We start from the raw sequence: 23,912 nt of genomic DNA on the forward strand, positions 1-23,912 counted from the left end.
GACTTGCAGCCATTAGTAGAGAGCTGACCGATTACAGAAAAGCTGGGAAACCAACATTAGCTGGTTTAAAAATATCTAATTGATTACCTTTTACAGTCAATAGAATATATGTTAGCTGTAACCTCTAACTGATGGTGCCTCAGATCATCTGTATTTGATTATCTTGAGGGGATGGAAAGAAATAACTTGCATCAGCCCTTTCAGTATAAAAAGGTCTAAATCAGCATTAAATCTTGGAAAGTTGCATGTTAACACATCTCTCTCTACATCACCCGGGAGCAAACCACCTCTTTGAGCATGGGAGCTAAACCCAGCATTTCTGGACAGCCTCTGGCTGAGAGCAGGACTGACAGAATCTTGTTTTGCATCTATGGGCATAGCCTCACTGCAGCCCAGCCCCAAGCAACCCCACTGCAAAGCCATACCCAGTTACTGCATTCTCACTGCAGCTACATTCCCCTGGGCATGGCGCTAGGGCATCTGGGGCACATCCCATGAGTCTTTGTGCTGCATTAAGTGGGCTGCTATTTGTCCTGGGGAATTGTGGGAGAACTTGTCTGCCCTTTATGTGGTTTTAAGCTTCCCTTGGTCTGAGTAGGCTTCAGCATGGCCTCTTCTTTGGCCTCTCTGACACCCCTTCATGGGAGAGAGACCCTGTGGCCCAGCTGCCCTAGGTCCCCAAGACCTATGCTGCCCCCCAAGACACCCCAGTAACATAAGCACACCATTTGCCCAAGCTCCATCCAACTCTGGTTTACCGTTTACCCCTTCAGGGACGCACTGTAGCGGAAGCAAATAGAGCCAGGCTTGGCCTAAGGACCTCTCACCCAAATGCACACTTTACTCAGACAGAGCACAGACCATCTAGAAACCAACCCACACCTGAATTCCCTGCCCTGCATTCTAGCTCCCCCGCTTCCCTTGGGAGACTGGGAGGGAGGGAGAGGGAAGTCAGATTCTCTCTCTCCAGCCATTTCACCACCTCACCTGCTCAAGCTGGGGGGAGCTGCTGCAGCAGAGGGAGACAGAGACAGAGACACACATCCTTTTATAAAAGTTCTTATCCCCTATCATGTGATTCCCCGCTCAGCCTCATCAGGCAGTTGGAGTCTCCCAGCCCACGATTATCTGGTTACTAGCCCACCTAGCAGAATCTGTTCTCTCCATCTGGCCAGCTTTTTGCCCAAGGAGGCTTCCATTTGAATAGAAGACCATCGAAGTTTAATGACCCTGCATCATGGCTGCAAGAATTTCTCCTGACATCTCCTGGGGGTTTTAGCTCACTCTGGAGGCTACAGAGCCAAGGGGAAGGCACAGAGGGGTTTGACAATTGGTTTGATATAATTACATAAAAAGTTCATAATATTCAACAGAAGCCATAAGTTGTACGTAGGTCCCTCTCCCCAACTCTCCTCAGTTACTTAGCCCCAGAAGAGTGTGAGGGTGTTTGCTAGCCTGGGGAAGCTGCCCCCTGCTGGTATGGTCAGCTGTGTATCAGCTCTTGCTGGTATGCAGTACCGGACCATACCAGTTTACTTTCACTTCTGTCTGTATCAAATGACTGGCAGCTAGCTAATGTGAGGGCAATTTCTAAAAAAGGCTCCAGAGGTGATCCCAGCAATTACAGGCCAGTAAGCCTAACTTCAGTACCAGGCAAATTGGTTGAAACTATAGTAAAGAAGAGAACTGTCAGACACATAGATGAACATGGTTTGTTAGGGAAGAGTCAACATGGTTTTTGTAAAGGGAAATCATGCCTCACCAATCTACTAGAATTCTTTTGGTGGGCGGGGGGAGGGGGGTCAACAAGCGTGTGGACAAGGGGGATCCAATGGATATAGTGTTTAGATTTTCAGAAAGCTTTTGATGAGGTCACTCACTAAAGGCTCTTAAGCAAAGTAAGCTGTTATGGGATAAGAGGGAAGGTCCCTCATGGATCGGTAACTTGTTAAAGATAGGGAACAAAGGGTAGGAATAAATGTTCAGTTTTCAGAACGGAGAGCTGTAAACAGGGGTGTCCTCCAGAGGTCTGTACTGGGACCAGTCCTGTTCCCATATTCATAAATGATCTGGAAAAAGGGGTAAACAGTGATGTGGCAAAATTTGCAGATGATACAAAACTACTCAAGCTAGTTAAGTCCAAAGCAGACTGTGAAGAGTTACAAAGGGACCTCACAAAACTGCAGATGAAATTCAATGTTGATAAATGCAAAGTAATGCACACTGGAAAACATAATCCCAACTATACATATAAAACAATCGGGTCTAAATTAGCTGTTACCTCTCAAGAAAGATCTTGGAGTCATTGGGGATAGCTCTCTGAAAAACATCCATTCAATTTGCAGCGGCCATCAGAAAAGCTAACAATGTTGGGAATCATTAGGAACAGGATAGATAAATCCATGGTACGCCCACATTCATGTAAAAAGAAAAGGAGTACTTGTGGCACCTTAGAGACTAACCAATTTATCTGAGCATAAGCTTTCGTGAGCTACAGCTCACTTCATCCGATGAAGTGAGCTGTAGCTCACGAAAGCTTATGCTCAAATAAATTGGTTAGTCCTAAGGTGCCACAAGTACTCCTTTTCTTTTTGCAAATACAGACTAACACGACTGTTACTCTGAAACCACATTTATGTGCAGATGTAGTTGCCCCATCTTACAAAAAAAACCAACAAAAAACTGGAATTGGAAAAGTTACGGAAAAGGGCAACAAAAATTATTAGGGGTATGGAATGGCTTCCATATGAGGAGAGATTAATAAGACTGGAACATTTCAGCTTGGAAAAGAGAACTACAGGGGGATATGATAGAGGTCTATAAAAGCATGACTGGTGTAGAGAAAGTAGATAAGGAAGTGGTGTTTACTCCTTCTCATAACACAAGAACTAGGGGTCACCAAATGACATTAATAGGCAGCAGGTTTAAAAGAAACCGAAGGAAGTATTTTTGCACACAATGCACAGTCGACCTGTGGAACTCTTTGCCAGAGGATGTTGTGAAGGCCAAGACTATAACAGGGTTCAAAAAAGAACTAGATAAGTTAATGGAGGATCGGTCCATCAATGGCTACTAGCCAGGATGGGCAGGGATGGTATCCCTAGCCTCGGTTTGCTAGTAGTTGGGAATGGGCAACAGGGGATGGATCACTTGATGATTCCCTGTTTTGTTCATTCCCTCTGGGGCACTGTTGGAAGACAGGATACTGCGTTAGATGGAGCTTTGGTCTGACCCAGTATGGACGTTATGTTCTTGAACAACCTGAGTAAGAACAATGGACAAATACGATTCTAGGTGCTGACCTGGAAGAGCCCAGGTTTATACCAGGCTCTACCACTGACCTGCTGAGAGCTGGGATGCGTAACCGCACCTCCCTCTGGCTGTTTGTCTTGCCACCTGTCTGATTATGTCTAGATGGTAGGCTCTTTGGGACAGAGACTGTCTTGTGTTCCTACAGCACCTTCCACAACAGGGCCTTTAGGCGCAGCTATAATGCCAGCAATCAGCAGTTCCGCTCTCCTGCTGCAGCAGCTCAGACATGCTACAGCGCACTGTTGCTAGGCAGCTCTTTATTGGGGAAGGTCTGAGCTGGATGCACTCTACCACAGGACATTTGATTTGCCTTCTCAGCAGGCTCTCCAGCCTACGAAGCGAGTCAGTCTCCACATTCCTCAGGCAGCCGGCTAGGTCTCAGGGCAGCCATCAACTGGAGATGGGGGAGGTGGCGGCGGGAGAGTGGCAAGAGGAGAGGGGACTCCGGAGAGAGTGCATTCCAAGTAGGTTACATAGGGGCCAGCATCCATCAGGCTGGGCCTCTTCACTACTCCTCCTCCTTTCCCATTGTAGTGCATGATCCTGGCAGCAGAAAGAGTGAACAGCAGGACTCATGGCAACAGCCAGGGGGAACCACCACTGACACATCCTAGCTCTTATCTTTATCCCCAGGTTACAGCTGGGGAAACTGAGGCACAGAAGGGCAGTGACCCAGCAGAGCACTGCCTTCAATACCCCTTATGAACAATTAGTTCCTGCCTAAGCCCACCTTTCTGCCTAAGGCTCCCCACAAAGAGGGAGGTTTGCTTTACCTGTGAAGGTCTTTGGATGACCAGCTAGACAGTCTCCCTATTCTCTCCCTCCACCCTTGATCTTTCCACTCAGGCAGGCCAGTTAAGTTGGAGTGGTTGGTGTCACCTCCAGCTAGACTGCACCAGTGGGCTGGGGCCAGAACATGGGCTGCAAAGACAGCAGGGGAACTGTCATGCCTCAAGTGAGTGGTGAAGAGTCTCATGGAGACACATCACTGTATAGCGTGAAGCTGGGAATACCCCCGATGCCTCCACCCCTGGAACCTCAAGTTTGGGACCAAGTGACTAGAGCCAGGCAGAGTCCGATTTTCAGCTGTCGTTCCATAGTGTTGGGCTGTTCTCCATCATTCAAATTCAATGGAGACCAGCTTCTGGCCCTGTTCATACGGCCAAGGAGCCGCGGTGCTGCCCTCAGACATCCCCTCAAGTGCTATTCCCAGTGGAGTTCAGACACTGTGGCCCAGGTTTTGTCGTTCTGACTCCTGCAAACTGCCCTGCTGACTTCAGTGGAGTTGTATGGGGAGAACGTAGCCTGCAATCTTTAGCCCTCCAGCTCATTGGTAAATGTGGCTAACCATTGACCTCAAATGGAGGAGGGAGTAGGGTGACCAGATGTCCTGATTTTATAGGGACAGTCTCGATATTTGGGGCTTTTTCTTATATAGGCTCCTACTACTCCTCACCCCCGTCCTGATTTTTCACACTTGCTGTCCGGTCAGCCTAGGTGGGAGGTCCGATTCCCTAGTCAGAATAAGTTGTTTTGCCTTGGTAGCACAGAGATACTAAAGTTTGCCTATCAGAGTTGGGCCCCCAGCTTCTTGGGCCTGTTCCTTTAGCTGGTTAGTTACCCAGGGATCACCAAATGGACAGAAGTACAAGTTTTGCACAAGGTCAACTCTTCCACCCTCTCTACAACAGCTGTACCATGCTAGTGCCCAGATCCTGCAGCGACAGGTAGGTTAGAAATAGCTGCAGATCTCCCAGTAGCTCCTCTTGCCCTTTGTTGGAAGGCAAGTGTCACCCAGGGAACAACCAAAGACAAATCAAATCCTTTTGACCAATTGCACATTCAGCTCCTTCCTCTGGCCCAAGCCTGGAGATGCAGGTATGCTTCCATACATACCGTTGGCACATGGTGGATCTGCGGCCCAGCATAACCATAGTGAAGTCCTTGTAAGGGATGGTGCGGCCTGTGTTCCCTGTGATTTCCTGGACCAGCGCCTTGAGCTCCAAGGGGTTTTGGAAAACCCCAAACTCCTGCAGTATCCTGCTCATCGTTGGATAGTCTGAAACAACACCAGACTCAGATATGGTCTGTATCACATGATCACAGGGGTTAGAGATGGAAGAGACCTATTTGGTCATTTACCACATCCCCCTTCCCATTGCTGCTCCAGAACTGGTTCTGCATTACTCAGATGTGGGCCTAAAATTACTCAGCAGCATCTACATTGAGCATAAGCCCAAAAGAAACAGCAGGGGTGGTTTTGGGTAGGTGCTTTACAATGAAGGAGAGAGCACTACAGAATAGTTTTGGTGTTACTGGATTCCTTAGTCTAAGGAGTCAAAGCAATCTGATATAGTCTTCCAATTTGGGTAGTCCCCTAAAGGGTTTAAGCAAATAGAATGCAACTTGAACTCCAAGGTATCTACTCCCCACTTTTCACTCACAGGTTAAGGCTAGACCTTTGAAGGTGGCATGATCTCCCTCTCTGGTTCTAACACATCCTTCAAGTTCACGATTGTTTTTGTGGGAAAGAATGGGACTGTATATGTACTTCATGCATGTAGAGAGGCCATGCTCTCAGTCATCCAGGAGAGGCCATGTTCTTAGTCATCCAGGATTAGTCTACTGAAATGCAAAAGCACCATGGGCAGTGGGAGGTGGTGGAGAATTTCAGATTCAGCAACAGGAAGTTGTATAAGTGTTCAGCTGTAGCAGAGACTTTGGGACTGGCTACATCTCAGAGAGGCATACCAACCTCATGTGTGAGGACAAAGGCAGCCCACTGCCACCCCCTCAAAAGTGCCTCTTGAAAGTAGGTGGGAAATGACTCATTACCAGTAAGTCTTGCATCAGCTAGTCAAGGAAGCCACCCAGCAAGCACCTGAGCATGGCTTCAAAGTTCTTCCCATTTCAGGGCACCAGGCATTTTTCTCCCTTGTTAAGAAGCATTAAGGGACCCACCTTTGTGCCCCTAGGATGGTAGCTGCCAGCCTCACCACTCAGTTACCATCAGCATGAGTGCTAAACCCTAAGCACCAGAGACCTGATTCTCTGGCACCAAGTGAGATCTAGTTCTGGGGGAGGGGGAAGACTGAGGCAGGCAGTGGGATAGACTTAAGGTGCCCATGGGCACAAATAACCACCACTGGCATATTTTGCTTCCAATAGGGAGTGAGTATGGGGGGGAAGGGATCTTCTTGTGAAGGTCCAATGAGCTGCCTAGGGCCCCCACCCCTGTGAAATATGGGGATGTTCACTATTCTTGGATTCCACCAACAGATGGACACATCAAACCCCAATAGGTTGGGAGTGCCCGAGATGGGCCTTCAGATCTGCTCTGGCAGAGGAGGAGGAGGGAAGCAGCAGTCACAAGCAAAGAGTTAAGCGACAATTTACCAATTTCTCCTGTGCTTGTGGCATCATATCCCATAAACATGCCTAGGAGAGAGAGAAGGAGAGAGGAGAGTCATCATCCTGCCTACCAAGACTGAGTGCAGCATCAACTCATTGATTTACAGCAGTAGCCATTCTGCATGCACATCCACAGTGACTGCCTCGTCACCTGCAGTGCCAATGTCCCCCACGCTCTGCAGGGGCCTGGCTGAAGAACGGGAGCTGTTTTCCCCAGGCTAGAGTCACTTAGTTCAAAATTTCTCAAGGGATTTTTTTTTTGACCCCAAAAAAGGTTTTTTGTCCCCCGCCTCTCTTGCCACTGAAAGAAGAGGAGAAAGGAGAAGCCTGGCTTCACGTATACTATTTTCATTTTTAAAGGCTAGATTTGACCCAGCGGCATCTGTAGGTCACGTATCAATTCAAACATAGCTCTTCAGGAGCATTCCCTCAGATTAGTTGGCTTTGCTCTCAAGTGTTTGATAGTTTCATCTGGGCCTCTTCGATAACAAGAGCCAGATCCTGAGCTGGGATAAGCCAGCAATCAGCAGAACGGTGCCAGTTCACAGCAGATGAGGAACTGGCCCAAAGGTTGCGATGCCCCCACATCACCAGCACATGCCAACTCAACAGTGAAGTTATTTTAACCAGGGGATAAAATCATGGTCTGCATTTGGCTTGTTCAACCTCAAGTCACCAGTTCCCCAGCGAGCAGGGTATGGCATTGGGGGCCAATCTCAACACAGGCTCTGTAGGTATTGACTAGTTCTTGGAGGGAGGGGAGTGGGATTAGAAGAGCATCTTGCACCGATCATTACACCTCCTGCTGCTTTAGCAACGTTCTCCCCTCCCCCAAGCCCAAACACTCAGCTGCATTTTTAGGGCATTAAACCATTTCCTTCTCAGCTCCATTCTCCCTGGGAAAGACTCACCCTTCAGCTGATCAAGCTTTGCCTGTAGATTTGGAATGTCTCGAAATGGTTCATCAGCCAGGTACTCCTGTCCGGGCAAGAGAGGCGAGTTGGTCACCAGGCCTGGCAATAGCTCACGTTAAGCAATGAACAAATATCAGCACTCATGTAGGGGGGCACGGTGAAAACCTATCCAGGTGTCCTCTGGATCAGTCTGTTTCAGTCCTGGGTATGCCATCTACCAAGACTCCTTAAGCCTGAACTCCAGCACCCCCTGCTATGCCAGGACAGCTGTGAAATGCCACAGGCTGAAAATTTTTTAGCCATGAAGAGATTCCACACAAATACCTGGAATTACTATGAGGAATAATGACAAATTACAAAACTTTCTTCCTTGTGTTCTCCTGCTCTAGTCACTGGAAACTAACCACCACATGCTTCCCAGCTCATTGGCCCTGAGTTATCCCAAACCTCCCAGGGCTCGGTTAAGTTTGATATAAGATTTCACTTTGCTTTTAGTCTTGCTCCCCCTTTTCAACCCAGCGGCTAGTCAAAGTTCAGGGGCCTCCCCCCCCCCTCCAAGGGCATTCTAGAGGCAAACAGAAATTGACAGAGTCTGGTATTTTCTTGGACACAATCTTGTTTATTTACAAGGAATGTAGAAAGTCCTGCTTCTCTAAATGCAGAAGGGACCAAAATCAGGGGAGAACTTCTTTGCTTACACGACAACTCTCTTTATCCAGCCCCAGAAGCTCTCACTAGTGTCTTGCAGGGTCATGCACTGTGCTCGTCCTTCCATCTCCCCCAGGGGCCAGGCCCAGCTGGTCCTGCACAGTGTCTCTCAGGCAGAGATGGGGAAACTGAACCTGGGTATCCCATGTTCCAGGTGACTGCTCTAACCCCTGAGCTAAAAGTTGGGGTCCTCTTTTAGCCAGATTCTGGCCAGGACCCGATGGGATAGGTGGCATCTGGGCACACCTACCAGATCAGGCCCCACAGGTGAGGGAGGCAGAGGAACACCTCCCTTCTCTCAGTCTGTGCCTCGTACTAGTGCTCTAGGCATCCAGGTACCCACAGAGAGGCAGCAGCGCAGTCATCAAGGGAACTTCCCCCTGAAAATTCAGGTACCAAGTGAGTTCAGGCACCTGCAGGGTTTGGCAGCAGCCAAGTGGGGGTTTTGTGGACTGCAGAGGCACCCAAATACCATTGTGACTTGCCCAACACAGCACAGGAAGTCAGTGGCAGAGCGAGGGATTGAACCCAGGTCTCCCCATTCCCAGCCTTGAGCCCTACCCACTCAACTACCTGTCCTTTTAGGCCCCAGTTCCTACATCCCCCTTTATATCTGGCATTTGTGAGAACTTAACATGAAGGGGGATCCATTAGACAGCCTCAGCTTCATAGATAACCTTACTATTTTACATGAGGAGAGCAGGGAGGTGATTTGACCTCTGTGCACATGGCATTGAGGAGAGCAGACCCAGAATATTGTCTGCAGTTGTGGGGGGGCCGCATTTTAAAGAGGACGTGGAAGTGTTGGAGAGGGTGCCAAAGAGAGCCACAAAAATGAGTCAAGGGCTGAAGAAAACACATGGTTAGACCTGTGTCCCTATTTCCAAATGGGAAGAGTCTGGCTCCAGCTGCCAGCCACTGAGTCTTGTTCTGCCTTTCTTGACTAGATTAAACAGCTCCGTAGTCCCTGGCGTTTTCTCCCAAGGAAGGAGTTTAGGCACTGTAATCAGGTCACCTCTTAACCATCGTTTTGATCAGCTAAATGCAGTGAGAGATGGAAGAGCTCAATCAAAGGAGGGTTAACAACCACTAGAGTAAACTCCCAAGGGAAGGGGCAAAGTCTCCACTTCTGGTAGTCTAGCTGCCTTTCTGGAGGAGATGCTGCAGCCATACAAGTTCATGGCTCAATATTGGGGGAACCGTGGGAAATCTAAGGACCCAACAAAAGGCCGGAATAGATCACCCAATGGTCCCTGCTGGCCTTGAGTGATGTGAAATGGGAGAGAAGGCCTGTCACTTTAAGAGGCTGTGGAATAGGAAGGCAGCGCATGGCAATGGGCCTGAAGCCACGCCTCAGTCCTCTGGAAGGCCACCCACACTTTGAGAACATCTGGATGCCGTCTGAATGGCAGGACTTGGGCCCATTCCTTATTACCAGCATACACCTCCACTAGGGCTCATTCCCCCATTATACAGAGAGACCAGCACAGCAGCAGACCACAGCAGAGCCTCATTTCATGCATGTGGAGGCTTCTTGTGGCTGCTGACAGTGCTCATTTACCAGGCTTTCCAACTAAGTCACTTGGGGAGCAGGGCTTCCATGAACAATGTTGGTACAGAAGTGAAACTTTGCCGAGCTCACAGCTGGCCAACAGCTGTGTTTCTATTGCTGACTGCCTCACAGGTCAATAATGGAGCATGAAATGGTGTGAGCCAATTAGAGCACATATGCAAATATCTGCATCCTGATTGGCTTAAAGTCAATTTTCTACTCATCGCTAGCATTTCTAGGGCCTCCTCTACCAGAATAGCTAATGCTAACTTTCTGGACCATGAACTTTGCCTCCTAATGTATTGGTTATAGCTCCTGGGGACAAGGAAGCTACATCACAATGCGGTGAAGAATGTATTCAGAACCCACATAATACAGAGAGACTCAATTCCACTCTCATTTACACCAGCCAGAGTTACTCCAGGGTAAGAGAAAGTAGAATCAAGTCTTTTTCTTGGCTTCACTTCATGATTTGCTTTCCCTCAAGGTGTCTATTGACATTAGCCAGTACATATGCTTTTGTTTAATAAATCTTCTGGTGTATTACAGTTGAGAAGAGACAATAATTAACAGACGTGTATAAACGGGGCGACATGAGCTGGCATGGCATCAATGAGAATTCTACTAGCATATGGGAGAGCACAAAAGGTTTTTTTTTCGGTGCTAGAGATTAGCTGAAATCTCTTGGCAAGCAGTTCATGTGCTTTCTACATTATCTAAAATGCATCTTAGCACAAGAAGATTGCAGAGAAATTCCCTCAGGAAGATAATCTTAATGAAATAGAATTTTTCTTTTTTTTTGGGGGGGGGGGGGAAGAGTGAATTTTTATCTTACCTTACTGTCACAAAGTTGATGACAAAAAGGCAAAATACAGACCACTTTATCATAGTCTGAAGACTCAGGAGTCCTTGATTTCATCTACTTTTTGTTTGTTGGTTTGTTTTTTTATTATTAAATCTTGTGTTCCTTATATAAAGGAAGTACATGGTAAAAGCTAGAAAATTTACTGCACCTACCTTGTTAACTAGACAAAATTCTTTCTCCTGCATGTCATGATCCTTTGCTACAATACACACATGAGAGAAAATTAAAAAAAAAACAAAGACTAAAAAATGTTAAAACCCAGCAGAAAATTTAGTTTTTACCAGCCATTTTTTCCTTGCAAAAGAACGAACAACTCTGTTAGCTTAACTGAGCACCCTCCCCTTTATACACTTCAGTAGCTGGCTTGACTTTGGCCTGGGCTAATTGGAGGGATTTGCCTGGTTGAAAGGCAGCTGTCACATTAAGCATGCCAGAGTTAAACTGAGGCAACTGAGAATAACAGAAGCAGGGGGGACAAGGCCCTGAGCATGATGCATATCAGCTGATTGCTCTTCATGGGTTGCAGTGTTGTAGGGTCCCAAGATATTAGAGAGACAAGGGGGTCACTTAACTCACATAATTGTGTACTTGGTTATGGAAGAGCGACTAGCTCTGGCTAGTAGAGGGGTATCTGAGAGATACTTTAAAAATATTGCAGGGGGTTTTATCATTTAAAGCATGCACGTGAAATGTTGGGACATAGCTGCAGTGTGTGTTTGGGCTAACAGAGGTAGGGTATGGAGGCTGGGAGAGGACAGCATTCAGTGGGCTGTTAGTGGAAAACTCCTTGCATGTCAGGCAGCGGAGCAGCTATTGCTTTGTCTGTTAAGCTCTGCCTTGGTTGGGAGGACTGGTTATATTCCAGAGGCACCAGCCAAAGATCAAGGCAGCAGCAGTGTGCTAGTTGCTGTGCAAATACATAGTAAGAGACAATTGCTGCCCTGGAGAGCTGCTGTAGACAGACATCACCAGCAGGAGGCAGGGCTGCACAGAGGGATTCTGGGGGCCCAGGGCAAAATCTGAACCTGAGGCTCCCCACCCTTCCCAGAATATTACCACTGAGGTGGGAGCTGGAGCTCTGTCATTAACACCCACCCACCTATCAGAATGATCACAAGGAACGTTGGTTGGATTTCGTTGGTGCGATCCCAGCTTGCTGTGTTGGGAGCTGGCACAGGTGTGTGACAGAAGCCCAGCCAGAAGGCAGTTATGGGCAAGTGGTGTGCAAAGCCCCACAATGCAGACCGGGGGCCAATCCCTGCTCTCAGTCGCTGCAGGGTAAATCGGGAGTAGCGTGGTGGACATCAGCGATGCTGCTCCGGATGTACACAGGTGTGGCTCAGAGCCGGGGCTGGGATGTCATGGCTTTACCATGTGATGAGGGGCTCAGAACCTTCTGCCACGCGTGTTGTGGAGGGAGCTGACAGCTTGGACTGGAGCAAGTGGTAGAGAGAACAGCTTTCAGTCTGGGAGGGCAGCTGTGTGGCATTTGGGTCTCCGCAGCCCCTCGCGTGGGGTGAGTTCATTTCTGTTCTGTTGTTACCAGGGAGAAATCAGCTAGGGCCAGTGTGGCGAGCGAGGGGTGATACAGCGGCCCCAGCATCAATGCTCTTAGGGGGTAAAAATCCCCAGACCCACTAAGTCACACTCACCGCCAGGAAAGCTCTCTCTTTGGGGCCAGGATGTGCTTCACAAGGGTCAGCAGTTAGCTGCACCCACGCTAAACACTACAGAAAGCCATAGCTAGGGGAGGCTGGGGAGGTGCAGGGTACAAAGGGTTAATGATGCAGTTTAGAGCCCAAGGAAGGTTCAGTGTGTTCCCTGCATGGAGGTGGGTGGGCCCTGTGCTGGCAGAAGGTCCCTGGCTCCAGAAGGAGGCTGGAGCATGGATGAGGTCTATGAGGCTGCTAGTGCTGTGTTGAGGTGGGTTTGATCCCACCGATGAGCTGCATAGGGGGATAATGGCAGAGGTGGTGAGACCCTTTCGTGGGGAACGTGGGGCAGTTCCAGAGCAAGATGTGACCAGAGGGGCGGGGACTGTGTTTCCCGAGAGATTAGAGTGTTCCACGAGATAAGGAAGTAGGAAGGCACGTGTCTTTTCAATCCCACCCATTCAAAGGAAGAGGCAGGCATGGCTGGATCCTACCCTGGGAAGACAGCAGAGCAGTCCATGCCATAGTCTGAATAGCCCCAGACTGACTGGTGAGTCATTACCCTATCCTGAGGTCCCACATATTCTATGATACCAGCAAATATTGCTTAGCAAAGCCAGAAAGGGCGTGGAGGCAGACAGGCCTGGTTCTCCACTTGCCTGCCTAGTGCATGGGGTCAGCATGCAGCTCTTTTAGCTGTGGTGTGGAGAATGCCTCCTGGGCTCACCTTGCAGACCCACCTGAGCTGGGATGAGAAGGGGACTGGTGCCTTGTAACACAACTGGCCTGAGCTGTGCTCTGGCCTGGGCGTGGGGTGCACGCACGGTGCTGGGTAGGGAGTGGAGCATGTACATTTCTGTGCAGGGAGATGGGGATACGCCCCGACTGGCATGTGAAACTCCAGCAGGCCATACTCTCTCTCTCTCTGCATGCTGGGGGCTTGGCCACTCAGGGCAGCGAGGTGGAAACGGACCCTCGGAAGCGCCGTGTGACCCATTTCTCTTTCCCCCCCACAGGCCGGGGAGCAAGGAGCTGAGACGCAGACGTGAGCTGATCACGGCGGTGAGGGACGGAGGGAGATGCACTGGGACACCTGCCATGGTTCCCCCTTGTCCGGGTCCCGCCAGCCATGCTGCCTCCTCCCGGGACCCAGGTTCCTCCCTGCGAGCGCTGGGGGAACAGCCTCCATTGCCCAGCAGATTCACGCTTCACCCGCTGGGCCGCAGGACGTGCCCTCACCGGGAGCTGCTGGCTCAGGTTGACCGGAGTCCCACTTCCCCTGTCCCTGCGAGCTGCGCTCTCTACAACCGGCCCCTGAATACACCCGCTCTGGTGGGGCCATGGGCTCAAGTCATGGCGAGGCCCATGCCTCCCGCCGCAGGAAGTCGCTTTGTCTACTCCACGGCCAGGCCTGCGCCCACATTGTCCCACGTGGATCAGAGCTGTACGCCTCCTCTCTCCACCAGCTGGGCCTTCTACTCCAGGGATCAGAGCTTGTCCCCTCCCTGGGAGCCCATGGAGCGAGCTAAGCAGAGCCCCGCACTGCCTGTGCCCAGATGCTACGCGGTGTACTCCATGGACAGGAGCTCAGTGCCTTACCTGGCCCCGGGGGCTCCAGCTGGCCAGAGCCCTGCTCTGCCTCTGCCCAGGACTTATGCCGTTTACTCTCTCGAACGGACCTTGTTTTCTCACCTGGACTCCTCAGTGCAGCCTGGGCTGGGATCCTCTTCTGTCCCAGTCAGCTGTGCTGTTTATTCCATGGACAGCCCGTCTCCCAGCCCAGCCCCACTAGCTCAGCCTTCTCCCGACTCCCCTCTATTCCCACCGCTTCTGCTGGCGGTGTACTCTGCGGGCCAGAGGTGCTGTCCCCCTCACCTGGAACTGCTCTCGCAGATTGACCGCAGCTGCACTCCCCCGGTCCCAGCCAGCTGTGCTGTCTACTCTCGGGACGCTCCACTCGATCCTTTGCCCGGATGGCTTGCGCCAAGCACTTAGCCCCGGGGGCCGTGCCGGCTAATCGCTGGAGCAGCACCTGGCTCCTCATCTAGACCCATCAGTTCCCATTCCTCCGACTCACCAGGCTTCCTTCCTGCCCTTCTGTCCTGACCTGGCCCAGGCCTCCCCTGGCCGTGTGGCACCGTGCACAGCCTGCAGTTCCCCTCCCAGAGGGACTTTCCTCACCTCCTGACGCAACTCTCCTGCTTCAACCTCAGCACCTCAGAATAAAGCAAGAGCAGCTTGCCAGTGGGCTCCACTGCCTCTCGGGTGTTCTCGGTCTCCCACAGGGTGCTGGCGGGGCCCCCACTGGATCCTAAGCTTCTAGTGATCCACGGAACAGGGCAAACAACCCAGGTCTTCTGCCCCCTCCCCGCCCTTCTAATGGCCTCATCCCGACCTAGCAGGGCCACAAGAGGGTCACACTGTCGCCAGGTCCCGGTCAGTCCTTAGGTGTCTCGGCTGGGAAGCACCAGGTGTGCTGTGGGGTTAGTGATGTGACCGCCTGGCCCGCAGAGATAAATAGAACTTGGAGCCATCACTGCATTTCACCCAGGGCCCCGAATGCAGAGCAGCTGGGGGTGATGGGGGGCTTGACTGCCCGGGGCTGGATTTCGAACAATGGCCTAAGGGGGAATGGCTCCCTAAGCTAGCAAGGCCCTGGGAGCCTCACCATTAACAGAGGGCTGGGTTCCAACCCTTCAACACACCTGGCGTAATATCCGCCCAGAATGCTTTGCCAGTCCTGTATGCCTCAATCGGCTCCCTAGTTAGAGGTGTTACAATAGCCCAGGAAGCCACATAAGGGGGTCTCTTCCCACTGGCAGAGTGCCCCAAGGTAAAGTTATGGCAGGAGGTGAAAATGGAGAAGGGAGGAGTGTGAGAACAGAGGAGGCCTCAAGGGAGAAGGAGAACTAGGGGCATGGCCACTGGTTGGGCTAAAATAACGGCGATTCGGAGAGTTTCTAGGTGAACCGTTGCCCTCTACTGAATTGAAACAGAACTGTCCCGTGGATATCATAGACCGTGTACTGCTAGACATGAACGAATGGAGATTCTCCCTTCAGCGGAGGTGGTGGGGACGGGGGCATGATTTTAGAGCAAATAGGCCTGAGGCCTAACAGTGCTGCAGCTGTGAAGTTTCAAGCAGTTGCAGTGACCTCTCTGCAATTACTTGCTGGCAACAGATCCACTGCAGTAACCAAGACAAACCTTTGCCCCCCAAATGGCTCGAGTGCTGAAGCTGCGTGAGACATCACAAATGTTTGGGTGACTTTTTGGAACCTCTGCACAGCTTAGGGCCGATTCAGAGACAGGTTTTGTACTGGTTTTTTGGATGCAGTTATACTGGTATGGCCAGGTAATTGATGGGAACAAGCAATCGCGACACTAGCACCTGTAAAGCAGTGTTGCTGCATCCCCAGTAAGGTTTCCAAGCTGATGTAGATCAATCAGTACAAACTCTGGCTCTGTCCCCACTGCATTGTAAACCTGGGTCTGGACAATTGCTGGATCTCACCGCTATGCTTATGCATCCACACTGCACTGTGAAGCCTTTCTGACTCGGGTCTGTGGTTTGAGCTGTGTCCCTACTGCAAAATGACAGGGCTTGGACCTGAATCTCAGCACAACTCAGGCTCTGACACCCCACCTCACCAGCAGGAGCCCAGTCAGGCTGATTTGCATGTGGACGGAAGTCAGACTTAGGCTCAAACCTGAGACAGAACCCACACTTGACGTACAGTGCAGACATACCCTGTGTGTCTAAAGCAGCCCTTTGTTTCTTTTGGCAACAGGAATTCTCAGGTCCCAAAGATTTCCAGCCTGGCCCCTAGCTTGGCTCAGCATCTTCTGGTGCCAGTCAGCTGGCTGCTCACAGCCAATTGCTTGGACCTGGAGACTGTATTGATGGGTGCAAGCAGAACAGATGGCTTGCTACCTGCTAAGGTACTTCCAGGGCCCCCACAACCCACAGTATCTGAGTGTCTATCTTTAACGTATTTCCTCTCACATCATCCCTGTGAGGTAGAACAGTACTGTTATCCCCTTTTGAAAGCCAGGGACCAAGGCACAGAGACCCCAAGGCCTGGATCCTCAAAGGTATTTCGCACCTAATGCTCAACTGGAGGGTTAGGTACCTACCTACCTCAGGGCCTGGGCCTTAGTGATTTACCCAGCAAGAGACACTGTGGCCTAGTGCTGGTGCCGCGACCCACAGGAAGCCTGTTGCCAAGCCAGGAATTGAGCCTTTGTCTCCCTAACTAGAACGTGCTCCTTCCTCACTCTAGAAGACTTGAACTCACCATACATCGGTGCTGCTCAGGTTCAAAGGCCGCAGCCTGTGGCCAGGAGCCACTCAGTTACTGTTGCTAAGCCCACACAATTAGATTTACTGCCATACTTGGGGGTCTCTTCCCTAGATCTGGTTTCTGACTCTTTAGCCTGACAAACCCCAGCTCCTGCAATGGGAACGCATCTCAAGGTCTATCACTGTGCAGGAGCAATAACTGCTTTGTTCAGCAAGGGTCCCTACGTCACAGCAACCAGCAGAGTAAATGTACAGCAAACTGGCAACCTGCAAGGGTAGAGATTTGCAATATCAAGAGGCCTCCACTTCCTGGGATCACTATGCAGAGCTGCTTCGCACTCCTATGTACTACCCATCAGCGTCTCACCAGTTGGCCATCTATTTGTGACTCCTGGGTGCTGTGCAAATGGGCTGCTCTTGCTGTAATCAGCGGGTAAGGCCACCACTTCTAGCAGAGGCAATTCTTCAGGCTGGCCTGACTGCTGCTGACGAGGGGCAGCTTTAGCCAAGAGTGAGCTGCATTCAAAGGTCAGAACATTTGGTTATGGGTCTGCTCAGCCCCGTGGCCCTTTTTAAAAGCCAACCACCTGTGACACGGACAGTGGCACGACGGTGGGTGAAATTTTCAGAAGCACTTAAGTGAGTTTGGAGGCAGAAGCTCTAGGATAGACTTCTGCCAGCACATCTATGTCAGTCCGGGGCATGAGCAGGTGTGATCCCTGGCCAACATCATTGTGCCAGCAGAAGCTGCTAGCATAGGCCCAGTTATATCAGCATAACTTTTACCGGGATAGCTTGTTTCACTCCTGGGGGGTGGCGATGGGGGTGGTTTTACTATTCAGGTACAAAACATAGCTTTGCTGGTATGGCTGCATCCACACTAGCCATACTTTGTCAGTTTAAAACCTTGGTATAATTAAGTGCTCCTCGTGTAGACGTAGCTGACGTAACTGAAACCAGAAGCAGGGAGAAATTCACACCCCTACCTGTTAAAATCACACCACTGTTAAACCAGTCACACGCCTACCTCTTAAAGCTATGCCAGCAAATGCCTAGTGTAGACTCAGTTGTATTGACAAAAAAGTCCCTTTGCCAGCATAGCTTTTTTTTTTTTTCCCCCAGGTGGGAGCTTCACTTGCAAAAATACTTTCTTTGCCCGTATAAGCTACATCTCCACAAGGAGGGTTTGTGGGTATAACTGCACTGGGCAAACCCTTTTGTATGGAGACAAGGCCTTTGGTCTCCTAAGAATCTGCAATGACAGGATTTTTAATCTGATCGTTTGCGACCACAGTTGCTTGCAATCCCCATGGCTGAACAGGACATACCCACTTACATATGTTTCAAAGGTGTAAGTAGCAGGAGGAAGAGCTGTAGTACACCATTCCTCTTTTTGTCTGCTGGTAATTGCATCTTTAGCCCCTGCTGCTGTAGGCCTACTAAAGTGCTGGCTCTTCTTGTCAGTTATATGCCCCTCTTTCAGCACTCTGCATATGCTAAACTTCGGGCTTCTACTTTAACTCTTTCCAAGCCATTGCCTTCAGTCTGGGTCCTTTTGGTTACAGGGAAGACCAATCCTTCCATACACTTTCCCCCGGTACCCCAACATGGCGTAACAGAACAGGCATCAGATTCTGCAAAAGCAGCTGCTGAGATCTTGCTATTGACTTATTTCTTAATTTTGCAGTTTGGTCACATTCTTCGGAGGCAATGGGCAGTAAGATAAATCGATACATTTTCAGGTAATTGGTATGAAGCAAGGGCACACTCTAGTGGCCAGTTAAAGAACATACACATATGTTTAACTAATTTACTATCATTTTAGGGATGCATTCCCAACCATTTCACTTAATTACCTTGTGTTTCAGATACCAGTTCCATCTGGCTTTCTGCAATGGAGGGAAGGATGTTGCAACTTGCAGGGTGTAAGGGGGTTGAACATCTCGGCAGTAAGACACCATGCTGAAGACTACATTAGAAACACTAAGAATGAACAAAGCTTCTGGGTTTAAAGTGAATATTTGCTTTATACTCCTAGCAAGGGCTTCTAAAGGTGTCATCCAATGGCACATTTTCATGCATTTAAGGTAGATTGTGTAGTGGCGAACTGGCTGCCGGAATGTAGAAAACCTTCATATTACAGCAGCTTGGGGAAATGAAGTAAGTAATGTAGTTGGAATTTTTGTACTTCTTTTACTAGTCTTGAACATGTGTTTATATCGTGACCCTCCCCTGCTTGACCTGGCAAATCATGATCTTGTGTTTAATAGTCTGTCACTATGAATATGACTGCAGTATCTGGATGACCACAATTGTCGTTATAAACATGTGATGACCTGATCTCTATGGCAGTCAAAGGAATTCTCCCCTCCTATTTTACTCCATGAAGTGCACAATTGCCCAGAAGCATTATGGGAGATTTACTTCATGCTCTTAAGCATCAGATATTAGCCAGTGCTGGAGGCAAGATACATGAAATGATAAACTAAGAGTCTGATCCAGTATGGCTAAACTATGTCCCATTAGCTCTTCACTGTAGGATTAATAGGAGAGAAATGTACTGTGAGGGAGGCAAGCCTTGTTGACCATATATAAGTTGCTTTAGAAACTCAACTGCTATAAGTTTTCTTCTTAAAGCATAACATATGCCATCCATACAGCAAGAGGGATACTTCACACATTCTTTTTTGCCTGTAAGCATGTAGACTAATGGTTTATAAAATTACCAGGATACTTTATTTAGAGAATATTTTATTAGTTTCTGTAATCAAACCCATGTAAATAAGACCTTACATATTTAATACAGTATTACCCCTGTACAAATGGAAAAAAAATTAAGTTGAACATTTCTAGACCAATATGGCTGTTAATTTCTGTACAATGCCAACTCACAGTACAAGTGGGATACTTTTTTTTCCAAAGTTGACATCACAGCTAAAGTTTCCAAAAATTCAAATTATATATATATTTATATAAAAAGATAACCAATAGCGATTCACTAGGCATCAATAGCAGCAACAGCCTTTCCAGCTTCTGCAGTCATCTGAACAAAATTATACACATTAGACTTTCAGCATACTTCCTTCCAAAAAGTAAAAAAACAAAAAATCCCAGAAAAAAACAGCAAATTCTGTTATTGATGTGGTACCTGGTGCCTTTTATTAAGCTTCTCAATCATTGTCTGGAAAAAAACTATTAAAAACAGCTCTGGTATAGCACAGTCACTACTACATATCATAAGCAGGTACAGGATATCTTACATTCACAGAAGTATCATACAGTACTGTCCTACAGCTATAATAGAGGATACAATTAAAAAGGCATTATTTGACTTGATTCTACTTTCCAGCACACAGTGGGCAAGGAGGTGCGATGCAGTTCTGACCTAACAATGCACCTTTTTAAGATAAGGTTCTCTTTACTCTGATAAAGTTTCTCTTTAATCTAGCAGCACAGTTCTAAGTGCTCATTGCTCTACACAGACAAAAGCTGGAAACTGGTTAAAGACTACTGGCTTCATACACGGATAGCCAAACAGAGGTGAACAGAACTCATTTGACTATTAATGCAATTAGGCTTTTAAATCCAAGGGGTGAACGTCTGAGGCGGTGTGGGTATAGAGAATAGCCTGTGTGCCAAGCGACACTTTACTGTCGTGATCTAAGTACATCATCATATCAAACAAAAGCAACAGCAGTCAAACACTGCCTTTTTAGGGAAATTTGACACAATGTTGATGTCACTAATTGTGTTCTATTACTTTAGATGCCATGTGGTGAAGGATAAACTACTCTATGTGACTTGCCAATTATATTAATTCCCATTTCTTTATTGCGAAACAGCAGCCTCTCAAGTCACTAAAAAAAGTAAAAATAAACACACCTTACTCTGTCCAGCACTGTCTTCAGACTGCATGATCGGAGAGAGACAGCTTATAAAAGATGAAATAGCAGCCAAAGAACAGCAGAGCATGAATAAAAGTATTCACCTTCCCAGTTCTTCAGCCACCTTCTCCCCTGCTGTACTATTTCCCATTATGTATCTGGATGGCATATAGATGTGTATGTCAATATACGCACATACACTCTACCAAAAGCAGACTTCATGCTATATTAGAGAAGCTGCAAGCCCAAAGAGACAGAGCATTATTGGACCTGCAGCTGTTTATGTCTGTCAATGCCAGTAGCGTCTATCTTCCTTTATACTGTTTGGAGCCATGAAGGGATAGAAGACTACTGTTTTGCCCTTTGGGCTACAGGTTCACACTGCTGCCCCCCCCGCCAGCATCATAGAAACACAGCCTTTAAGATTTTGTTTCTTCTGTCTTGATTGCCTGAGGTTTGATTGGTCCAGTTCTAACAGGTTTTGTGGTGACAGCAGGCGCAGGGGCAGGCTTTTCCTCCACTTTGTCCTGGCAGACCCCTGAGGAGTCAGTCATTGCCTCAGCGGGTTTGCTTCCACTTTCGTCCACTTTTTGAGCTTTGCCTCCTATTGGTTTGCTTGGTTGCTGCTGCTCAGAGAAAAACCTGTGTGTGGACTGAAGAACCTCTGCTCTCTGCTTCGCCTTAAAGAAGGGAAAACACACATTTACTGATAGAACATTAAGCTAAAGGTATTTATTTCTTGTAGGAGTTACATTTTAAAAAGTTTCATAACCAATCAGATCGATCACGATCTCCCCAAAGGGCAACATCTTGCTGCTTTTAGTTTCTTCCCCAGGAACCCCTGGGCTTGAAAATGCTTCTCAATATAAAAATTAAGTGTAGTGTTATGCCCAATCTTCCCTTGCCCTTCCTGCAGCTATTTCTAAACACCTTTCCCATCTGGATTCACTTGGAAACATTTTGCTGACCTGGATCCCACTAACTCTAAGTCCAAGATCTATTTTTAGGGAATGTTTAGAAACTGTGAAAACTGCAAAAAAATCTTCAATTATAAATAAGTGTTAGACATCATAACATGCAAGCCCTTAACTTAAGGGCTCCTAGTACACCCCCCTACCCTTCCAGCCTTGTTTGACGCTGAGGACTTTGACATTGTCACCTACTTGCTCTAGCACTGTTGTGACTGTCAGTACTAACAAGGGTTGTACAAGTGCAGACCAGCTGCCAGCTTTTTGCCATTGCATCCTCTAGACTTGTTCTGAGCACGGTTCTGTGATAGTGGCAAAAACATTGGCAACTGGCCTACACCAACCATCCCACTGTCACTAGAGCAACAGTGGGAGAATTTCAGAAAGTCTACAGTGCCAATATAGCCATAATGTCCTGATTCAAATTCTCCCCACACCTGAAGACCTCCCACCACACCCCTCACAATACACAGAAGCTGCTGCCTAGGTTGAGTTAATGACTGTTTCTCTCAGGCTGTATACACACTACAGCTTAAGTCAGTATAAGCTATGTCGCTCCGGGGTATGAACAAGCCGCCATCCTGAGTGACATTAAATTACCAGCTTACTGTGGACAGCAGGGGAGCTTCTTCCAACTGACACAGCTACTGCAGCTCGCGTGGGCTGGAGCAATTAAGTCGATGCGAGAGTTCTCTGCCGTTGGCTTAGAGAGTCTGCACTAACAGTGCTACAGCGATAGCCTCAGTTACGGCCATTTTCCCAGGCTTGCAAGGTATGTAATTTAAGCCACTTGGTTACAAGGTGCAAACTGCAACTTTACCCTTGCTCCTTTCTCTGTAAGGAATAGTACTACGCCGACTAATGGCATGATTATATAACCCTTCGTCACACTGAGCAGCACTCATACAAAAGCCCACTAAAGTCAAGGGACTGCTCATGTAAGTGCCACTCAACTCCAGTAGGAGTTGCACTCCTCAGGCCCTCTGCAAGCAAGTCCACTGTACAACAGAAAAGTAATATGCTATCAAGTAATATGCATTTATAAGCAGGACACCCAAGCACTTGAAACGTGAATTAAGCCTCAATACTCCCGTGGATAGGTATTCTATCGATTTTACAGATGAGGCAGAGAGAGATTGCCTTCCCTTGGTGTAAGAATTGGAAAACAATCCGAGAATCCCAGCCCTCAGTCTACTCTACTGTAATGACTAACCAACTTTTCATGCAATTAATACAACCAACATTAATATTTATTAGTGATGGACCAACAGACTGTGGAAATAGTTGCATTTTAAATGAAGCAGCATGCGGACTTAAAAATTCCTCTGTGCAGATTTGTCTGTTAGCTAAATCAGGATGTCTGAATGCTTTAATCACAAGTGACAAGGAATGAATGTGAAATAATTTAAAGAATGCATATGGGGAGGTACAGAAAACAAGACTATGTAAGATTTATGCTTGCCGTCTTTTGAGGGCAAACTCAGACGTGACTGGCCTAATTAAGGATCAAATTTTATAGACAGATTAAGAACTAATCAATTATGGATAACATTAAGTCTAATTTGTTAGAAGTTTGGAGTAGCTGTAGCCCTAACAAGTAATTATTTACAAACTAAACATGTCTACAATTTAAGTGAAGGGCAGTGAAAGTAACATCTCCCCAAATGCCTAATTTTTTTTTTTTAAAAAGCTTGTTACATTACTTCTACACCCAGACACTGGAAGTGGCAACACAACTGAAGAAGAGTTCCTTTCGACGAAGCGCTATCCACATTGGTAACTGATTCTGCAGAATACAGGCAGATGTGTAAAGTGTATTATAATCTTACGGTGTCCCCACACAGACTCCCTGTGCCATTGCATCTGCTTCAGGAAATAATATCTTGCCTCATCATGAAGGGTCCCAAAGTGCTTTACAAGTTTTTGTGTGTATATATATATAAAATATGTATGATTCACATAATCTACTACTGAAATGCAGCCACCTCTTGGGTGGAATATGCCAGCTGTTTAAACAGTTTATAACAGGAACTGAGAAATAGGATATCCAGTTAAAACTACAGGTAAAATATATTTTGGCCACATCACCAAAACTGGAAGTTGGCCAGTACACTAGGGGCTCATCTGGCTACGCCCCCCCGCCCAAAAAAAGGTTTAAGAGACCTTGGGTTTTACATCTCATTCAAAAGATGCAGTCTCCTGAAGCCTAAACTTCAGATTTCCCTCAAGAATGATAATGGTTTTATGGAGCCATTGGTCACAAAACCACCTGAGAATGGAAGCCTGCTGCCAATCACTATAGTTGCAATTCTTAAAAAAAAAAAAAAAAAAAAAAAAAAAAAA

General features: G+C 47.9%; 2 protein-coding genes and 1 long non-coding RNA gene across 17 annotated transcripts in view; 1 reads left to right on the forward strand and 2 right to left on the reverse strand.

Moving 5' to 3' along the window:
• Positions 1-3,483: 3,483 nt before the first annotated feature.
• On the reverse strand, positions 3,484-14,508 carry LOC141992826 (allograft inflammatory factor 1-like). The gene is made up of 6 exons (XM_074962165.1): positions 14,290-14,508; positions 10,915-10,961; positions 7,635-7,701; positions 6,709-6,750; positions 5,209-5,371; positions 3,484-3,855 (listed from the first exon to the last, which is right to left on the reverse strand). The coding sequence occupies exons 1-6, from the start codon at positions 14,456-14,458 to the stop codon at positions 3,684-3,686; spliced, it is 660 nt and encodes a 219-aa protein (XP_074818266.1). The 5' UTR covers positions 14,459-14,508; the 3' UTR covers positions 3,484-3,683.
• A 2,462-nt stretch (positions 14,509-16,970) lies between these two features.
• Positions 16,971-18,784, forward strand: LOC141992827 (uncharacterized). Its single transcript, XR_012640662.1, has 3 exons — positions 16,971-17,150; positions 18,405-18,459; positions 18,586-18,784. It is a non-coding gene; the product is annotated as an uncharacterized LOC141992827 (long non-coding RNA).
• Positions 18,785-19,509: 725 nt separating this feature from the next.
• PRRC2C (proline rich coiled-coil 2C) overlaps positions 19,510-23,912 on the reverse strand; it is a 114,977-nt gene continuing 110,574 nt past the window's right edge. For 11 of the 15 annotated variants that reach the window (XM_074960919.1, XM_074960921.1, XM_074960920.1 and 8 more), the window contains one exon: positions 19,511-21,281. In XM_074960919.1, coding sequence (XP_074817020.1) covers positions 21,021-21,281 — 261 coding nt within the window. In that variant the 3' untranslated portion in view covers positions 19,511-21,020. Of the gene's footprint in view, positions 21,282-23,912 lie in introns of all 15 variants that reach the window. The other 4 variants (XM_074960910.1, XM_074960907.1, XM_074960906.1 and 1 more) reach the window with 2 other exon arrangements.

The sequence above is a fragment of the Natator depressus genome, chromosome 8 (genome assembly GCF_965152275.1).
Source record: "Natator depressus isolate rNatDep1 chromosome 8, rNatDep2.hap1, whole genome shotgun sequence".
Classification (NCBI taxonomy): Eukaryota; Metazoa; Chordata; order Testudines; family Cheloniidae; genus Natator; species Natator depressus.

Coding starts and splice junctions, on each gene's coding strand:
- LOC141992826 (XM_074962165.1), bottom strand. CDS start 14,458: ATGAGGAGCCAGGTGCTGCTCCAGCGATTAGCCGGCACGGCCCCCGGG. Junction 7,702..10,914: donor AATTTTGTCTAGTTAACAAG/GTAGGTGCAGTA, acceptor TTGCCCGGACAG/GAGTACCTGGCTGATGAACC. Junction 6,751..7,634: donor AAAGCTTGATCAGCTGAAGG/GTGAGTCTTTCC, acceptor TCTCTCTCCTAG/GCATGTTTATGGGATATGAT.